The sequence below is a fragment of the Podarcis filfolensis genome (assembly GCF_964270895.1).
Source record: "Podarcis filfolensis genome assembly, chromosome: 11".
In the NCBI taxonomy this organism is placed as follows: Eukaryota; Metazoa; Chordata; class Lepidosauria; order Squamata; family Lacertidae; genus Podarcis; species Podarcis filfolensis.
This window is the reverse complement of record NC_139613.1, coordinates 15599527-15618062: the sequence shown is the minus strand read 5'-3', so window position 1 is coordinate 15618062 and position 18536 is coordinate 15599527. Positions and strand designations below refer to the sequence as shown.

The window sequence follows — 18536 nt, the reverse complement described above, 5'->3', positions numbered from 1 at the left end:
GGGGACATGAACGGGGTCGTATCAACAAATATGGATAAGTCACAGAACCAGAACATTACTAAAGAGGGAAGACTACCTAAGACCTTTTTTGAAATGACTGACAATATGGACTGGGTTGACATCTGGAGAGTTAGAAACCCCCTGGGAAGAGAAGGAACATTCTTTTCTGAAGCTCAACTGACTTGGACACGAATCGACCAAATATGGATAACTAGAAGTCTGGCACCTAAGGTGAGGAAGGTGGAAATCTGCCCCAAAACATGCTCCGACCATAACGCCTTGAGAATGGATATGACATTGATCCCAATCGGCTCCTTTAGATGGAAGATGAATGATGGCCTGTTTAGAGATCAAAGAATTGTAAAGAAGGCCCAAAAAACCTTAAAGGACTATTTTGAGATTAATTTGAACACTACGGTGGAAAAAAGAACTATCTGGGATGCAAGTAAAGCTGTGATGAGAGGGTTCTTGATTCAACAGAATTCCTTAAAGAAAAGACTGCAAAATGAAAAGAAAGATAAAATTCTGGAAAATATCAAAGAGTTGGAGAAGAAGTTAAGATCTAACCCGAAGTCCCAACCGATTCTGAGAGAAATTAAACTTTATCAGGCGCAATATTCCAAGCTGATAAATCAGGAAATAGAATGGAAGATTAAAACAATGAAACAAAAAACTTTTGAATCGGCAAATAAATGTGGGAAACTGCTAGCTTGGCAGTTGAAAAGGAGACAAAGATTAAACACAGTAACAAACTTAGAGGTTGAAGGAAGGAACATTCAGAACCCGGGAGAGATTAGAAAGTGCTTCCAGAGGTATTTTAAAAAGTTATATACTCAAGGGCCACAAGATGAAATAGAGATTACACAATTTTTGGAGAGAAATGGATTAGCAAAGCTGTCAGAAGAAAATAGAACAATTTTAAATGGCAAAATAACACGACAAGAGATTGAACAGGCCATCCTGAGTCTGAAACAGGGCAAATCACCAGGGCCAGATGGACTGACCTCTAACTACTACAAGACATTGAAGGATTATTTGATACAACCTTTGTTGGAGGTCAGTAATGAAATAATGGAGGGGAAGAAGGCGCCTGAATCGTGGAAAGAAGCATTTATCACATTGATTCCAAAGTCAGAAACTGAAAAGACACAACTCAAGAATTACCGTCCCATCTCCCTTTTAAATGTGGATTACAAAATATTTGCAGATGTTTTGGCACGAAGATTTAAGAAAGTTTTAAGTGAGATAATCCATAAAGACCAGGCAGGCTTTCTCCCGGGCAGACATATGTTTACTAACACAAGGAACATCATAGACATATTGGAACTTTTACAAACAAACATAAACACTAAAGCAGTTTTAATTTTTATAGACGCGGAGAAAGCCTTTGACAACATTTCTTGGAAATTTATGAAGGGGAATTTAAAAGAAATGGGAGTGGGACGGGGGTTTGAGAACGGGATTGAGGCAATATATTCAGAACAAAAGGCTAAACTGATAGTTAACAATGTGGTTACAGAAGAGTTTAAAATTGAAAAAGGTACACGACAAGGCTGCCCGATTTCCCCATTACTGTTTATTTCGGTTCTGGAAGTGCTCCTGAATATGATTAGGGGGGACCGGTTGGTGGAAGGGATCCAGGTCGGAGCGAAACAATATAAACTTAAAGCTTTTGCAGATGACCTAGTTCTGACATTACAGGAGCCGGAGTCTAGTTTGAAAAGAGTACTACAACTGATTCAAAACTTTGGTCGAGTGGCAGGATTTAAGTTAAATAAGCAAAAAACTAAAGTTTTGGGGAAAAACGTGACAGATATTGAGTTGGAACAGCTTCAGAAAGAGACAGAACTAAATGTGGTTAAAAAAGTTAAATACCTAGGGGTAAACATAACAGCAAAAAATCTGAGTTTATTTAAAGATAATTATGAAAAATGTTGGTCAGAGATTAAGAGAGACTTGGATAGTTGGTCAAGACTAAAACTTTCTTTGTTAGGCCGAATAGCTGCCATCAAGATGAATGTATTGCCAAAAATGTTATTTTTGTTTCAGACACTGCAGATTGTAGACAAGACAGAGTGCTTCCGGAAGTGGCAGAAAGATATTTCTAAATTTGTCTGGCAGGGCAAAAAGCCCAGAATCAAATTTAAAATATTAACAGATGCGAAAGAAAGAGGGGGCTTTGCCCTGCCAGATTTAAAGTTGTATTATGAAGCTGCAGCTTTCTGCTGGTTAAAAGATTGGTTACTTCTTGAAGATACGGATGTCTTGGATTTGGAAGGTTTTAATAATGCGTTTGGATGGCATGCATATTTATGGTATGATAAAGCTAAGATAAATAAGGCCTTCAAGAACCATATTGTCAGAAAATCAGTCTTTAATGTCTGGACAAAATATAAAGACTTACTGGAGAATAAAACTCCGAGGTGGCTGTCACCCCTGGAGGCTAAGGCTCGGAAAAGAGCCAATATGGAGGCCAACTGGCCAAAATATTGGGAGATAATAGAAAAGGATGGTGACAACTGGAAATTGCAGAGTTTAGAAAAGATGAGAGACAAAGTGCGAGACTGGTTACACTATGCTCAGATTAAAGAAGTGTTTAAAAATGACAAAAAGCTAGGATTCCAAGTGGAAAAGTCAAAGTTAGAAACTGAACTGTTAGAACCTAAGACTAAGGTACTTTCAAGAATGTATAACTTGCTGCTGAAATGGAACACACATGACGAAATGGTAAAATCAACAATGATAAAATGGGCGCAGGATATTGGGTATAATATTATGTTTGAAGATTGGGAAAGGTTGTGGACCTCTGGGCTGAACTTCACTGCATGTAATGCGTTGAAGGAAAATGTGATGAAAATGATGTATAGATGGTACATGACCCCTGTTAAACTGGCTAAAATATACCATTCGTCTGATAGCAAATGTTGGAAATGTAAGGAAAATGAAGGAACATTTTTTCACCTCTGGTGGACCTGCCCTAGAGTGAAGGCCTTTTGGGAGAAGATATATAATGAATTAAAAAAGGTGTTTAAATACACCTTCACTAAGAAATCAGAGGCCTTTCTCCTGGGTATTGTCGGCCAGAGTGTGTTAAAAGAGGACAGAACATTCTTTTTGTACGCAACAACAGCAGCAAGAATATTAATTGCCAAGAATTGGAAAACTCAGGAGCTACCCACTGTGGAAGAATGGCAGATGCAACTGATGGACTATATGCAATTAGCCGAGATGACCGGCAGAATTCGAGACCAGGGAGAAGAAAGGATGGAAGAAGACTGGAGGAAATTTAAGATTTATTTACAAAAATATTGTAATTTGGCTGAGTGCTGAATTGGATGCCAGTGCAGACAATTGTCTACCATTAAATTAGATTTAAGGTTGAATTATATGTCAAACCAAATTAAGATTATTAATTAAGATGAATTAAATGATAATTTGTTTGAAACTAATTTAATAATGATGTAAGTGTATGCGGGAGGTGTGGGGGAGTCCCATGTAACAATTGAGAGATGTTAAATGGACAATGATAAGTGCTTATCTAATATATGTTTTATTTGAAAACTTTAATAAATATATTATAAAAATTAAGGTAACATAACTTCAGGCGGGACCTTCCAGCAGTAGCAGATGATGTGCTGGAGCGGAAACATGGGTTCTCCCCAAAATTGGCTGCCCTTTACGTGTCTGGATCTCAGTTTCATCACATGGTGGCTTTGTTTTGATGAGCAAGGAGCCATGTTTCCCCTGAGCCACTGGGAAAACAGGATCCTGGACTAGATAGGCCACTGGCTCGATCCTGTAGGGATCTTCTTAGATCTCACATTATGTTTTTATGTTTCCCTATCACAGTGGCGGGACGCAGGTGGCACTGTGGTTTAAACCACAGAGCCTAGGACTTGCCAATCAGAAGGTCGGCGGTTCGAATCCCCGTGATGGGGTGAGCTCCCGTTGCTCGGTCCATGCTCCTGCCAACCTAGCAGTTCGAAAGCACGTCAAAGTGCAAGTAGATAAATAGGTACCACTCCGGCAGAAAGGTAAAAGGCGTTTCTGTGGGCTGCTCTGGTTCGCCAGAAGCGGCTTAGTCATGCTGGCCACATGACCGGAAGCTGTACGCTGGCTCCCTCGGCCAATAAAGTGAGATGAGCGCCGCAACCCCAGAGTCGGCCACGACTGGACGTAATGGTCAGGGGTCCCTTTACCTTTACCTATCACAGTGGCAACATTAACTTAGATGTCAGTCCTAGGCCTTGGTTTTTATCAGGGGATAATAATGCCACCTTAAGTTCCATGATGACAGAAAAATGGGAAATAAATATATTCAGAATAATAAACACAATGGTAAACATAACAAACTGTGCTGTTGCTTCTTTAGCAACTCAAGAAAGGCGTGGTGACCCTCACAGTACGAACCAGGCTTCGCAGCCCAAGCCTTACTCCATGTCCAACGCCCACGTTATTGAGCCGTTCCAGCTCCCCAAGCTCTACTGCCAGTGCAGGACCTCCTTTGCCCGGCTGCGAAGATGGAGATGTTTCCCCTGCAAATCGTAAGGGGCCTGGTCCCAAGGACAGGGTCGTCATGGAAGTGACTCTCAATAAAGGTTTGAGGAAACTTTGGCTACTATTTACAAAGGGTTGTGGAAGATCACAGAAACCTTGTAGGCAATGGGGCTTTTTTGGAGGGTGGGAACCCAAAAAACGGTAATGTTACTGTGCCTACTTTAGAGCAGGCAGACTTAAAGTTTGAGGAATCTAGCTTGATTTTTTACTATAACCTTGAGATCTACCAACCAGAGCCAGTGCCTCTGAGCACAGTCTCAGCTGGGATGTAAGAAGACAGCTGTTTCCTTTCTGACCTGTATTCGTCACAATCAGAGCAGTCTCCGTTCTGCTGCAGTTCAGATTGCAAACTGCTGTGGAAGTGTGGAGAACAGAAGTTAGGATTGGAAAAATGAGAAACAGAGAGAGGCCAAATTTAACAAATTCATCCATTGCAAACGTGTCATTGGCAGCAGGGAAAAGTTGACAGCTATGGTGTGAAGGAGTAAGGAGAGCAAGGGAGACAGAGGTGTAACCTCATTCAGCTGCATTGACCTTTACCATACCACATCAGTGGTGAAAGTTTAATAACCTTCTGTGGGGGAAGCCAAGGGAGACAGGCAGAAATAGCATCATATACCTGCTGCTGTACCAGAAGCAGCAGCTCATCTGGGGAGTGGAGACGCAATGCTAACATCCCAGAAGCAGTGTTGCTGCCCCCTATTGGAAATTTGGGGCTGTGATGGCGCACCAGCAGAGCCAATGCAGTGCTTCTGCCATTGCACCCGCAAACCTCTGACCTCGCTGTCTGTTTGCCCCTTCTCCTTCCCAGTTAGTGGCAGCGACCCCTGCTGCCAGAAAGCTAACATTGCAGCTACCCCTCGCTGTGTGAGCTGTTGTAGCGGCTGAACTAATCCCACTCCTACCACAAGCTGACCTGTGTGAGGGAACTCAGCTGAAGGGCACAATACATGCTTGCTGCAGAGTTGACTCTTCACCCCCACGCTTAGAGGAAGTAAACACTATTCATGTGTGAAAGGTTCCCCCCTGTTATGTACTGAGTTGAATAGGATCCAAAATGCAGCAGTCTGATTGGTCCTAGAACAATAGGATTCAGAATGCAGCAGTCTGATTGGTCCTAGAACAATAGGATCCAGAATGCAACAGTCTGATTGGTCCACAGGAACCACCCAATCCAGCTCCAGATGGAAGTGAATCCGCAACCTGATTGGCCTATAGGTGAATCCCGGAATTAGCCAATCACGTGGGGCCCATTGTGTAAATAATGTATATAAAGCAGGCATTCTGGGGGAACTTCCATTCCTCCTCACCACTATGAGCTGAATAAACAGCATGAAATCCACTCTCGACTCCAAGTATATTTCATTCCCTTTATTTGTTTGTGTTTATTTTGTCTTGGTTTTGAGTTGCTAAAATCCTGGTTTTCACCCTGTTCCCCTTTTCTCTTGTCCTTCCTTTCCAAGGCCTCCTCCTCATGGGTCCCTTTGTGAGTTTCATTTTTTAAAGCGATTGTTCTTACAGAATGATATCCTTTTATAAATGTAATGAGCTGCTTTGGGAACTCCTCTTAAAAAACACAAGTACCAATCCAATAAACAAACAAACAAGCCATGTGAATGAAAACAGTTCAAATCTGGTTTAAATTTATAGTTCATGTAACCCTTAGTCAACTTTTGTCAATAACTTTCACTGGAAGCAGCGACATTTTTGCATTGAGAGAGTCCATTCAATTATTAAAAGCTTGGGAGTGAGGACTCTGCATGTTCACATTGGAAACTGACATGGAAAGACTTTGTAATGGGCTTTCTATTATTTAAATTTGCTCTTGGGCATAAGCACAGATGGGGGGTTGGGGGAGAAGAAATGAACATAAAGTCAAATGTTTAAATAGACCTCTGTGAAATTCTCTCATCCCCCACCAGCTTCCAGAAGGCCTATTCTGTGGGAAAATCCAGGATAATAGACTTTATTCAACTGGAAGGATTAGTAGGGTGCTTCCAAACTGTTGCTGCTTCAATGGGAAATTCAATCACATGTCAGCAAATTCAGGTTGCACCATTGTAACTGATTGGGAAGTCTCACGCAACCAACCTTCTTCCTTTAACAGACCAGACCATTTGCAATAAGAACAGTGATGGGACAATCACTGAAAAACATCATCTCACTTACCTGCAGAAAAGTTGGTATATATGCTCATTAAATAGCTAACTTACCTATTCTCTCTTGCAAACAAATCTGAAAGCACCCAGGTTACCTGGAAGTACCCAGTGACCTGTTAGGACAAGGCTTTTGCACCCTCTGATCATATTTTTTTAAATTAACATATACACAGTCTTATAAGTAGCCTATAAAGAACAAAGCATAATAATTGCCTGTGTCCATTGTGATTATTGCAATAAAGAGTCCAGTAATGGCGGTGCTCAATCTTTGCTCTTTGTTTCAGAACCAGGTGTTGGGCTGGGCATTGGTGTTTGCTGTCTCACGCTGGAGAACAGCCTTCCAGGAATTTATATCCACAGCCTGGCCCCAGGATCAGTGGCGAAGATGGATGGAAGGTTAAGGTTAGTCAACCACAAATATTGTTATGCTGATGTCAGTGTCCTGTCAATATGGGTGTGGTTGTTTTGGTTTTCCCAATGGACAGTGGTACCTCGGGTTACATACGCTTCAGGTTAAATACGCTTCAGGTTACAGACTCCGCTAACCCAGAAATAGTGCTTCAGGTTAAGAACTTTGCTTCAGGATAAGAACAGAAATCGGGCTCCGGTGGCGCGGCGGCAGCAGGAGGACCCATTAGCTAAAGTGATGCTTCAGGTTAAGAGCAGTTTCAGGTTAAGAACGGACCTCCGGAACGAATTAAGTACTTAACCTGAGGTACCACTGTAATGCCTATATATTTGGTTCGAAAAATTGGTTCCCAGTGATACCATTAGGAATACAAAGGCGGCTAGTGGCCTCCATGCACCTCACCTGGTCTAAGTGGTGGTATGGCATCCTGGGTTCTGATACAGAAGAAAGGTGGGATATAAACATAAGAAAGTAAAAAATTGCTACCAGACTTTATTTGGCGGTGGTGAGGAAGGCTTTCACCAGCCTGCCTGTTAAGGTTTAGAGACTGTTATAAGCATGCACACCTGATGTTTCTCATGTTGGGAGCCATGGAATCTGCATTGCCTGTGGCTCCCAGTGGTCCTGGGCATTTCGTGCATGGTGATTTCATACAGCTCTGATCTAGTGGTAACTTCATACCGAGTCTTAATAGCCAGATAAGTTTGAGAAAACAAGAGAGAGGACAGGGCTTAGGGGAATCACATTGTAGAAATCCTCATTTTGAATTTTCTTTTTTTGGGACCCAACTCATCCCCACATCTCTGCCATAAATGCATCAGCTGGCCAGCCAATCTTCCCCACCCATTTCCAATACAGTGGTACCTCGGGTTACATACGCTTCAGGTTACAGATGCTTCAGGTTACAGACTCTGCTAACCCAGAAATAGTGCTTCAGGTTAATAACTTTTCTTCAGGATAAGAACAGAAATCGGGCTCCGGCGGCACGGCGGCAGCAGGAGGCCCCATTAGCTAAAGTGGTGCTTCAGGTTAAGAACAGTTTCAGGTTAAGAACGGAGCTCTGGAACGAATTAAGTACTTAACCTGAGGTACAACTGTATGGGAATAATCATATTGACCTGCCTTACAGGGCTGTTTTTGGGGTTATTGATAGAATTTGTTTTGCTTTTATTTATTTTAGTTCCCCCGCACCCTTTTTTTTTATTCCACTTTTCAGAGCCCAAACACACACACACACACAAACAACACACGTAAAACTAAAACCACAGCAGAAAACACACCCTAGTCTGCACCAGCAGTCCAGATAAAACAAATGAAAGAATTTTATAGGATATAAAAAGGAAAAGCAGCCATAATTTAAAATATAGCTCAACATCTTTAACTAAAAGCAGATTGAAGTGAAAAGATATTAAAGCCTGAGGCCAATTCTTTCCTTGAAGAATTGTCCAGTTCCATATGTGCCCACTTGACCACTTCAGTCTGTGGAACTGCCTCTTTTACATGTGGCACACAATGTTCGTTGCACACTTGAGAGAAGCCAATCTTTTAGTGTGACAGCATCCATTCACTGGAACTCCCTGCCTATTAATATTAGGCAGGCACCTTTCTTGTACTGCTTTCAGCATATGCTAAAAATATTTTTGTTTAGGCAATCCTGCTCAGATACATAATTTTATTGTGTTTGTTTGTTTTAAAACCGTCTGTTTTTCTAATTTTATTCTATCCGGTGTTTTCAAGGTATACTTTCATCGCAGCTTTTAAAAAATGAACATGTCATGCTATTTTATGTAAACTGCTTAGTTACACTTTTTGATTAAGCAAGTACATACACCTTGCTAAGTAAAAATAAATAAAATAAAGACCCGAGGGAGTTCCATTGGTACAGGGATACCACTGAAAAGGCCTCGCCTCCTGTTTAATTGGCTCTGCTGAAAGGCCTACAGGCAGAACCTCTATGGCCAATCTTAAGGCCTAGACAGATTGATATGTGCTCAGTCAGTCCTTGGATGTGAATCACCTCAAACTCCCAATATCTTCTTTGGCAATCACTCGTCGTCGAGTAAGATTGTCTTCCATAAACACAGTTTTAACAGTGAGTCAGTAAGTGACTGTGGAGGCCAATTCTGGATCTACACGTCCTTCCACAGTGGGGACATAGGTTTCCGGGTGGGAGTTGATCATGGTGTGGATCTGCCAAGCGTGCCTTCCTCTTAGCACGTTTCTCCCTTGCGTCCTGAGTTCTAGTGTCTTCAAAGCCCATGACACCTTTGGTAAAGCCTGTTCTCCAACTGGAGCACTTGCAGGCCAGTGTTTCCCAGTTGTCAGTGTGTATACTACATTTTTTTAAACCTCTTTTGTTGACCACCAGTATTGCGCTTTCCATTTTTAAGTTCGGAATAGTTGCTTTGGAAGACGATCATCAGGCATCCGCACAACATGACCAGTCCAACAAAGTTGATGTTGAAGAATTCATTAGGTGCAGAACAAGCTGCCTGGAGAAAAGCAGGGTAAAGATATTCAGAAATGAATGCGTGAGCAAACAAACAATGAGTACGATGCTACGTAGACCAGGCATCTGATTTAGGATAAAAGCAATTCCTGGACTCATCAGTTGGTGTGTGTTTGCACCCTGTAAGAATGCCCATGCTTCATCTCATCAGCTGCATGTGTTTGCTCCCTTAGCCGTGGGGATCAGATCCTGGAAGCAGATTCGGTCAGTTTGCGTCATGCGGCTCTGAGCGAAGCGTATGCCATTTTGAGCGAATGCGGCCCTGGCCCAGTTAGCCTTATCATTAGCCGCCATCCCAACCCAAAGGTAAGGAGACATGCAGCCTGGGCCATTACTGTCCCATACCTTTATTATCCTCAAATGCCTGAAATAGGTGCACATATTCTTTATTGCAACAGGGCATCCATGCATCTTCATCCAAATGTGTCATTAAGCTTAATTCGCAGCAGTTCCGGTTTAGAGGGGTTTTTTTGTGACCCCCCTGTAAAACCAATGGGAGTGTTGCTGCTACAAGTTTCCATCCAGTGGATTTGAACCTATCTCACAACCCCAAAATAAAAGTGCTAGTTACCACCTTTCTAGCCCTGCATATTTCAGAGAACAGATTTGCTTACATTTCCTCTCCTTCCTACAAGGCTCTTCTCCATCCTGTATCCTATCTCTGTCCTATAAGATAGGGTGTAGGATGGAGAAGGGCCTTTTTGGTGTTGGCACTTAAGTTGTGGAAAGCAAAGGCGTGGCAGGCCTTAGACTGGCACAGCTATCAGAGGATTGCCTAGTCCGTTTTGACCAGTGATCCTCCTCAGGAGCAAAAGGTGTCCATATTTCCTACTCATATATCCTACTTCTTGAAGGAAGTTGTTTTAATTGGTGTACCAGAAGAGGACAGGTTTGTCCTTCTCCCAAAAGCAATGCTGGGAGGGAGAAGGAGTTTCCATTGAATACCAACTGCTTTTCTTCCTTGAGCAAGGTACTCTCCTGCCTCCCAGCAGCTGATGGAAGCATGCTTTGTTCTTGTTTCTTCCTTTAAAGTTCTGCCATTATCCACTATCCACCTGGTGTCCTGTCCAATGTCACACATGGGGCGAGTGGGCATGGCTCCCCAAAATGTCCTGGCTTGCCAAGTTTGGCCTATGAGCCAAAGGTTCCCCACCCCTGATATAGGAGAACATCCTTCCCCAGGAAATTCCACAAAGCCCACTTCTGTAGCTTGTAAGTAAAGTCCTTCATATTTCAGAGAGTGCCTTGTGTTTTGGAGGGGACATTTTTCCATTATTTTGCAATTTTACAGCTTTTTAAGTTTCACTTCTGTTGAACTTGTCTAGTTTTACATGAAAACATTGTTTATTTTAATTTTTGCTTGTTGAAAGCATTTATACCCTGCTCTTTAAGCCCAAAAGGCTCTCAGTGCATATTAATGACAACGATACATGCATATGCATATACAAAAGGCATCCTTCTTTAAATATCCATGTTTTTATAGCTAATCTACATTCCATCACACTGAATATTTTTGTTACCATATTACCTGGTATTCGGGGTTTTTATGTCCTTCCAAAACCATTACCACAAAATATATTTTTCTCCCTTTTTTCATTACTCTGGGTGAATGTGACATTAAAACCTCATTTAAACTGCTGAGTTTGCTTTGGGGTTAATTCTGTTCTTCTCCATTCAACCAAGTTCTGATTTCTGACCCACCTACGTGCCTAATTTTAATTCTCGAAAGATGCATCTGATTTCCACTGGCATTACAAACCACAAAAGTTGATTATGCATTTCAATTCCTTTCCAGCTCCCACATTTAAATCCAAACACTGTACAGTATATTGTTTATTGGGAGTAAAAGTATCCGAGGCTTGGGTGGGCAATTAAAAAGCAAACCCACAGACCACCGATTTCATTTTGACTTTAAAAAATAAGTATGGATTTTATTAATGTGTATCTCAGAGCATACAAAATAATCTACAGCCAGACGAATGTGGACAAGCTACTTGAAGAAGCACAGTGACCACCTGCCTCCTTGACCCCTTGCCCATATGGGCTTCTTAGAACAAGCCATAGGGAGTTGACTGGGTGGGTCCAGGGAGGGAGTAATGCCTCACTGAAGAAGGGGGAGGTAGCATCTGCCTTGAAGTAGCCCCTTCATAAGAAGACCACCCGAGAACCAGGAGTGTTAAATGACTTTGGCCCCAGTTGCAAATATCCCCCTTCTGGGCAAGGCTCTTGTTGCAGTCCAGCTTCTGGCATGGAGGAAGCTGATTATTTCCATCTATTGCAGTCTGGCTTTAGGCCTGGTTATGGCACTGAAACTGCCTTGGCCGCTTTTGTTGGTGACATTTATCAACATGAGGGAGAGAAATGGGGAGCGGGGGCTGCAATCCTGCTCATTCTCCTTGATTTCTCTATAGCTGTTGCTTCTGTGGACCTTCTGAGGGTGGGGGTTAGGGGCGCTGTACTTCAGTGGTTCTGCTTCAACCTCCAGGGATGTGGGTGATGTCCTGTCATGTGGCTCAGGGTTCCATATTGTCCCCTTTGTTATTTACCATCCACTCATCTGACTGGGTTGCCCCAACCACTCTGAGCAGTTTCCCACAGAATATAAAAACCACACATGATACACCAGACATTAAAAACTTCCCAATACAGGGCTGCCTTCAGATATTTATGGAAGGTCATAATTGGTTATCTCCTTGACATCTGGTGGGAGGGCGTTCCACAGGATGGGTGCCACTACAGAGAAGGCCCTCTGCCTGGTTCCCTGTAACTTCATTTTTTTTTATTAAATATTTATTGGCATTTTCAAAAAACACACAACAAACAAAAACAAGAAATACACAAAACAAAACAGAAAAAAAACAAACACAAAAATACATAATATTCAAAACTAAACAAAGAAAGAAAAAAAAATAGAAAAAACCACATAAAATTTCTGATACTTATTATTCTTAACCTTATTTCTCAGACCTCCTCACACCTCCCCTTCTTGTATTCCAATTTAAATTGTCAGTTCAGCAAGTCCTTAACTTATTTCTTTACCTTAACTTAAACATTTGTTCTAACATACTATTGTTTTACTTTACTTCTTTTTTCCATTTCCTCAATTTATTTCTAACAGCCTTATTTTCAATTAATTTAAAAAGAAAAAACCAATTTTACCTTATTAAAATCACACATCAATACTTATACCTCATTAATTATTCTTAAGCCATTTTCCTAAAGTCGACCAAAATTTCCCTTCCACGATTTACCCAATTTCCTTACCACTAACAAAATATAAAAAGCAAATTATCCTTATGTACCCTTTGGATTCCCAACCTCCACCCACCCTTCTCCCGGTTCCAGTCCCCAACCAATATCCATCAGTCTTTATGTTATTTATTTAGCCTGGAGATCTCACGTCCGAGGCCCTTATATCTCTCTCAGTTCCTTTCTGCCGGTCTCTTTGATAGTCCTTGATGTTAAGCCCCAAGTCTCGGAGGGGCTCCGGCCCAACAGACTCCATGTTGCTTCCAGCCAGTCCTCCATACTTAAAAACAAAGCCTATGGGGTACTCCAACTCTTGTTTCAAATTTCTTTCAGATCCATATGTCCCCAAAGCTCCAGCTTTCACCTTCAACAAATTTGTAATCCTCAGGTCTTCAGATCTCCTCCAAAGGGGATCTCTCCATTTTCCAAAGTCCCATTCAGACCAGGCTTTCCACATCCAATTTTTATTGTCCTTTTTTATCATCATGTCAGGCCTCATATTGTAACTCTCCTTTGACTCCTGCAAATCTCCTGCTCCTCCTTCATTTTCTTCGAAAACAACATATTGCTCCATCATATCTACACTTTCAGTTTCATTTATTTGTTCAGTTAAATAGGCTTCCTGTTTCAAGTCCTTATCAGGCTCAAAACTGTTGTTTACTGTCCAGTGTAGTAATGATACCTCTGTAGACAAAGCATTGTATTCATCTTGCAAGTTTCCCAAGAGAACGAGTGCTCTGTCCAATTCTGCTTGGATTTTGCATACTCCAGCCATTTTTGTGATGTAGTGTCCCTATTACCCCTCTAGGGGGATTTTAGTTCCTTAATGTTCCTTTCGGCTCAAAACCAAAAGTCCAGTTATTTTGTATCAGCCCTCCTTATTTTCAACAAGTTGTACCAAATAAACCAGCAATAACAGCAGAAACAATGTTATCTTTTTCCAGCTGACAGCTCACTTGACAGCTGTCAAAATCCTCAATACAACAGGCTTTCTCATCGGACGTTCCCGGGTCTCGGGGGGGGTGAAATTTCAGCTCCCAAAATTCTTTTTATCCTCCAGTAAATCTTCTTATAGTGTCAAAACCGTGAAGTCAGGATCTTTCATTAAAAAGAAACAAGAAACAAATTCTCTCGACCTTAGCTGCCCAGTCCTTTGCTTTAAATTGTTTACAAAGAGGGGGGGGTGGACTTCCTTTTTAGCCCCTTCCCGCTCGTTCCAAATCCAAAGTTAAAAATTTTTAAGATTCCAATCTCCGTATTACTCACGGGTTTATATTTTAGAGTCCAATCGGTCTTGGAAGAAGTTGGCGCTCTCTGTCAATGGCTTGCGGCTTCACTCCGTAGGCGAGGGAGTACTCTCAGCACCACGCCCCACCCTGCCTCCGTTCCGAAGCCTCTAAAAAGGCTCCGTCGCGGATTGGGGGGGCGCAAATGGTGCCCGCCGAGTCTCTGTGTTCACAGGCATCCGCGCCTGTGATTTTAAGGGTCTCCGCTTCGCCGCAGCGGCCAGACCCAGATGCTACGGAGCCGATTCCCTCCGGAGCTCGGAGGGAATCCGCCATTAAACAATGGCGCCAACCCGGAAGTCCCGGTTCCCTGTAACTTCAGTTCTCACAATGAGGGAGCCACTGAGGAACCTTGGAGCTGGACCTTGGTGTCTGGGCTGAAAGATGGGGTCAGAGATGCTCCTTCAGGTATATCAATATGCAGATGACAACCATCTCTATCTCTCTGTTCCATCTGAATCAGGAGAGGCAACTGAGGTGTTTAGACTATGTTTGGAGGTCGTGTTGGGTTGGATATGGGCCAGTAAACCAAAGCTGAATCCTGAAGAGACATTGGTGTCCAAAATTCTCACATCCAGGAGGTGAGGAGGTAGCCTGCCCTGAATGGGGTTGCATTCCTCTGGAAGGAGCAGATTTGCAGTTTGGGAGTGCTCTTAGTTTCAGTCAGAGGCTCAGATGTCTAGGAGCACCAGCTTTGACTGGTTTGCCAGTTGTGGTGCCTTTTGGACAAAGCAACTGTACTCTGATAACTTCCCAACTGGATTATTGCAATCAGCTGTATGTGCCCTTGGAGATTACTTGGAACCTTCAATTTCAACATAGCAGACAGATTATTGGCTGAGGTTGCATTTAGATATAAAAATATGTATAAGAACCAGAAACCTCACAGTGAGCATCCTTTGCTGTGTAAACTTTAGTGTACTTTTTTCAACTTCACGTTAGGTTTCTGAACAAGAAATGGATGAAGCCATTGCCCGTACCACTCAGAGAGAAAGCAAGGACGCTTCTTCCCCTCACACCACAGGTACGAGCTCATTTGCTTTTAACACTGCATCCTATCGGTTTGTTACCGTATTTTTTGCCCTATAGGACGCACTTTTCCCCCTCCAAAAATGAAGGGGAAATGTGTGTGCGTCCTATGGGGCGAATGCAGGCTTTCGCTGAAGCCTGGAGAGCGAGAGGGGTCGGTGCGCACCGACCCCTCTCGCTCTCCAGTCCTCAGGAAGCTATCCGCAAGCCTTGGGAGCTCCGCGGGAGTTCCCATCGGGCTCCCAAAGCTTGCAGATAGCAGCCTGCATCCTGAAGCCTGGGGTGTGCTGCACAGCGCACCCCGGGCTTCGTGCAGATATCGGGCAGCCCCACAAGCTCGGGGGACAGCGGGGAGGCGGAGCGCCGCCATCCCGCTATTCCCCAACCTGGTTTGGAGGCTGGCGCTGAGAGAAGCGCGCTTCTCCCCAGCGCCAGCCCCACAAGCTTGGGGGACAGATATCCGCAAGCCTGGGAAGACCGGTGTGACTTCCCGCCGGCCTCCCTAGGCTTGCGGATAGCAGCCTGTTCTGGGGTCGGGGGAAGCTCGGGCATCCCCTGCCCCAGCCCCGCGCCTGGGGGGGAAAAAATATTTCCCCCCCTTTATTTCCCCCTCCAAAAAACTAGGTGCGTCCTATGGGCCGGTGCACCCTATGGGGCGAAAAATACAGTATTTACTCCAGAGTTCGCTAACGTTTTTGGACCTATGGGCGCACTTGAAATTTTGAGAGAGGGTCATGGGCACTGCCCTCTCTGGTTAGCTCTCTTCCCCCTCAGGTCACCTTCCTCTCCCACTTACAGGGGGGAAATTCACATTTCCAGGGGCTCTGGGAAAAAGTATATTATTATTATTATTATTATTATTATTATTATTATTATTATTAAAGTAGATCAAGTTGGATTAAAACAGGCCCTCTTCCATTTCTGTGCTTTTACATGGGATGAAAAGCACCACAGAAGTGCTCTTTATCTAAGGCAGAAAACCTCATTAATTTTTATATACGGCGAAACCATAGACAAAAAAACGATTAGGCAAAGTAAGGAGAATTGTTGATGTACCAGTTGTAGCTGGACCATGCCAGAGACTTCTTTGGGCAGATCTACTCAGTTACTGCCACAACATAGTATCTCAAAAGACTGGCTGTTAGAGTCTCACCTCTTCCAAATACTGAATATGGTTTGTTAGATGTTACTTCTCAAGGAATGGGGCTCCTTACTCTGGGGTCCTGAACAGTCACATGTTGTACATTGACCCCCAAGATATTGAAAACCTTGCCTTACTCCCCACCATGCACAGACTCCAGTTAGATTGATAATAATGGCTTATGTGCAAATAGTTTTCCAATCTGAAATCTTCACTGTCTAACCAAATTGTTTTTAACAGGGAATCTACCCAAAAGCCCATCGCCTAGTGTGAAGTCCAAGCAGACAGAAGCCTCCTCACCCTTGAGCTGGACAATGAAGCGTTTCTTGGAGCCAGGGAGCCGGGTAAAATAATTAAAATTCAACAATACGATTTATGTTTTGAGTGTGAACTTCTTCGTTTTTTATATATATATATATATATATATATATATATATATATATATATATATATAATATAATTTTACTTAACATAATCATTACAAAATATAAGCAAAATATTGCAAATACATACATATATATTTCAAATAAGCACACATATATAAAGAAGAACAAAAAAGAAAAAAGGTAGAAAAGGAAAAAGAAAAAGAAAAAATAAGGAGAAAAAGAAAAAGAAGAAAAGTTGGAAGAATTTCTTCCAAATTTATTCTACAAATATCTCAATAATAAAATTTCATTGATCATTATATTGCTTGGGGAAAATCCTGGAGCTTCCTCACACACATATCCACTTTTGTGAGCATCCTGGGGAAGTGACTAAAAATATAAAATGGTTAAAACATCTTCACCAACCTCCCACAATCCAAAAGCCCAGCATCTCAAACATACGTTGACTGCCAACACACCATACATCAAAAGCCCATGTCTTCCCCCAAAGAATTCTGGGGATTGTAGTTTACTCCTCACAGAGCTACAGTTCCTTTCACCGTTGACAAACTATTGTTCCCAGGATCCTTTGGGGGAAGTCATGTGCTGCAGCTCTACCCTTGAAGCTGTTGTGAGAAGGGGAGCCAGCATAGAAGAGAGCAAAGATGTGTTTTTCCACCTCATCTCACACTGGGTAACAGTGTTCCAGAGCACAGAGGGTTGTAGCAAATGTAGCTTGACAATCGAACAAGTTATGTATTAATATAAGAAGAAGCCTGTTGCATCACACCAAAGGCCAATCCAGACCAGATTACTGGTGGCCAACCAGTTGCCCATGGGAAGCCTGTTTTAACCTTTAAAAGCTGGTCAAAAACTTTTACGTGCTGCCCAGCTAATGCAGGCAACGAAGAAAACACCTTTCCATAGCGGTTAGCTGCTTTTCTCTGACTTTTACATGTTTGTGGTTTTTATTGTCTATAGATATTCTTGTTGTAAACTTTTTTATATATAATTTCAAAAATATATATATGGCACTGCTCTAATTGACCACCCTGCCCCCCCCCGGGCTTTATTTCAGCAGGGATCCATCAATTCTGAAACAGAGTTTTCCCAATACTTCTTACAAGACGGAGCAAGCCAGCTGTCACTTTCAGAGACTACCATAACTGGCTCTAGCGATGAGGAGCCGCTCCGGCCAAAGAGTGGAAGCAGCTCCTTAGATGAATGTTTTCCTTCTCCTGGTATTCCAGGTAAGCCAGAGTGACAATGCATGGAACCTGAAAGATGTTTGACGGTTACTCCCTTTGTTACTGCCTTTTTTGTGCATTGTCTTGAGTTTCTGGCTTGGAAGAGGATGAGGATATCAGGCTGTATCCAAAGTAGAGCAAAGCAACATCTCCCATCGGCATGAGGATTTATTCTTGTGCAACAGGACTTCTCACCTTCTTTCCCCTGCAACCCCTAAATCTATTTCCCCAACCCACCAGATGTCAGGCTTCAGGGAATTAGCTCCCCCCCGCCCCGCCCCCGGTGGCAGTAGATAAGCAGAACAAGGGAAAAGGAGTCTTCTTACCAGTTAGAAACTTTAATAATGACAGCGAGAGAACAAAGAATCCATCTCCTAGAATGGCGGTGCTCCCAATTAAGGATCTCATTACATCCCCATATCTACGTCACTCCTACGTCATGGAATCTGAGCTTGCCCCCTCTATGCTTTGTGTGCTTTCTGTTCAGCCACTTTATGAGCTCTTCTTGACCTTGGGGAGAGCGAAGGAATGCCTGCCAGAGACAGTGAACCTGTTAACCATCTCTCTCCCAGTGTTTCTTCTCCT

The 18536-nt window shown here is 42.8% G+C and overlaps 1 protein-coding gene across 8 annotated transcripts in view; it reads left to right on the top strand.

Annotated features, from left to right (window-relative positions):
• PDZD2 (PDZ domain containing 2) overlaps positions 1–18536 on the top strand; it is a 240176-nt gene that overhangs the window by 195115 nt on the left and 26525 nt on the right. For 5 of the 8 annotated variants that reach the window (XM_083575459.1, XM_083575458.1, XM_083575457.1 and 2 more), the window contains 6 exons: positions 4373–4598; positions 7001–7118; positions 9808–9940; positions 15112–15193; positions 16580–16683; positions 17783–17954. In XM_083575459.1, the coding sequence (XP_083431585.1) occupies positions 4373–4598; positions 7001–7118; positions 9808–9940; positions 15112–15193; positions 16580–16683; positions 17783–17954 (835 nt within the window). The remainder of the gene's footprint in view (positions 1–4372; positions 4599–7000; positions 7119–9807; positions 9941–15111; positions 15194–16579; positions 16684–17782; positions 17955–18536) is intronic. The other 3 variants (XM_083575460.1, XM_083575464.1, XM_083575462.1) reach the window with 1 other exon arrangement.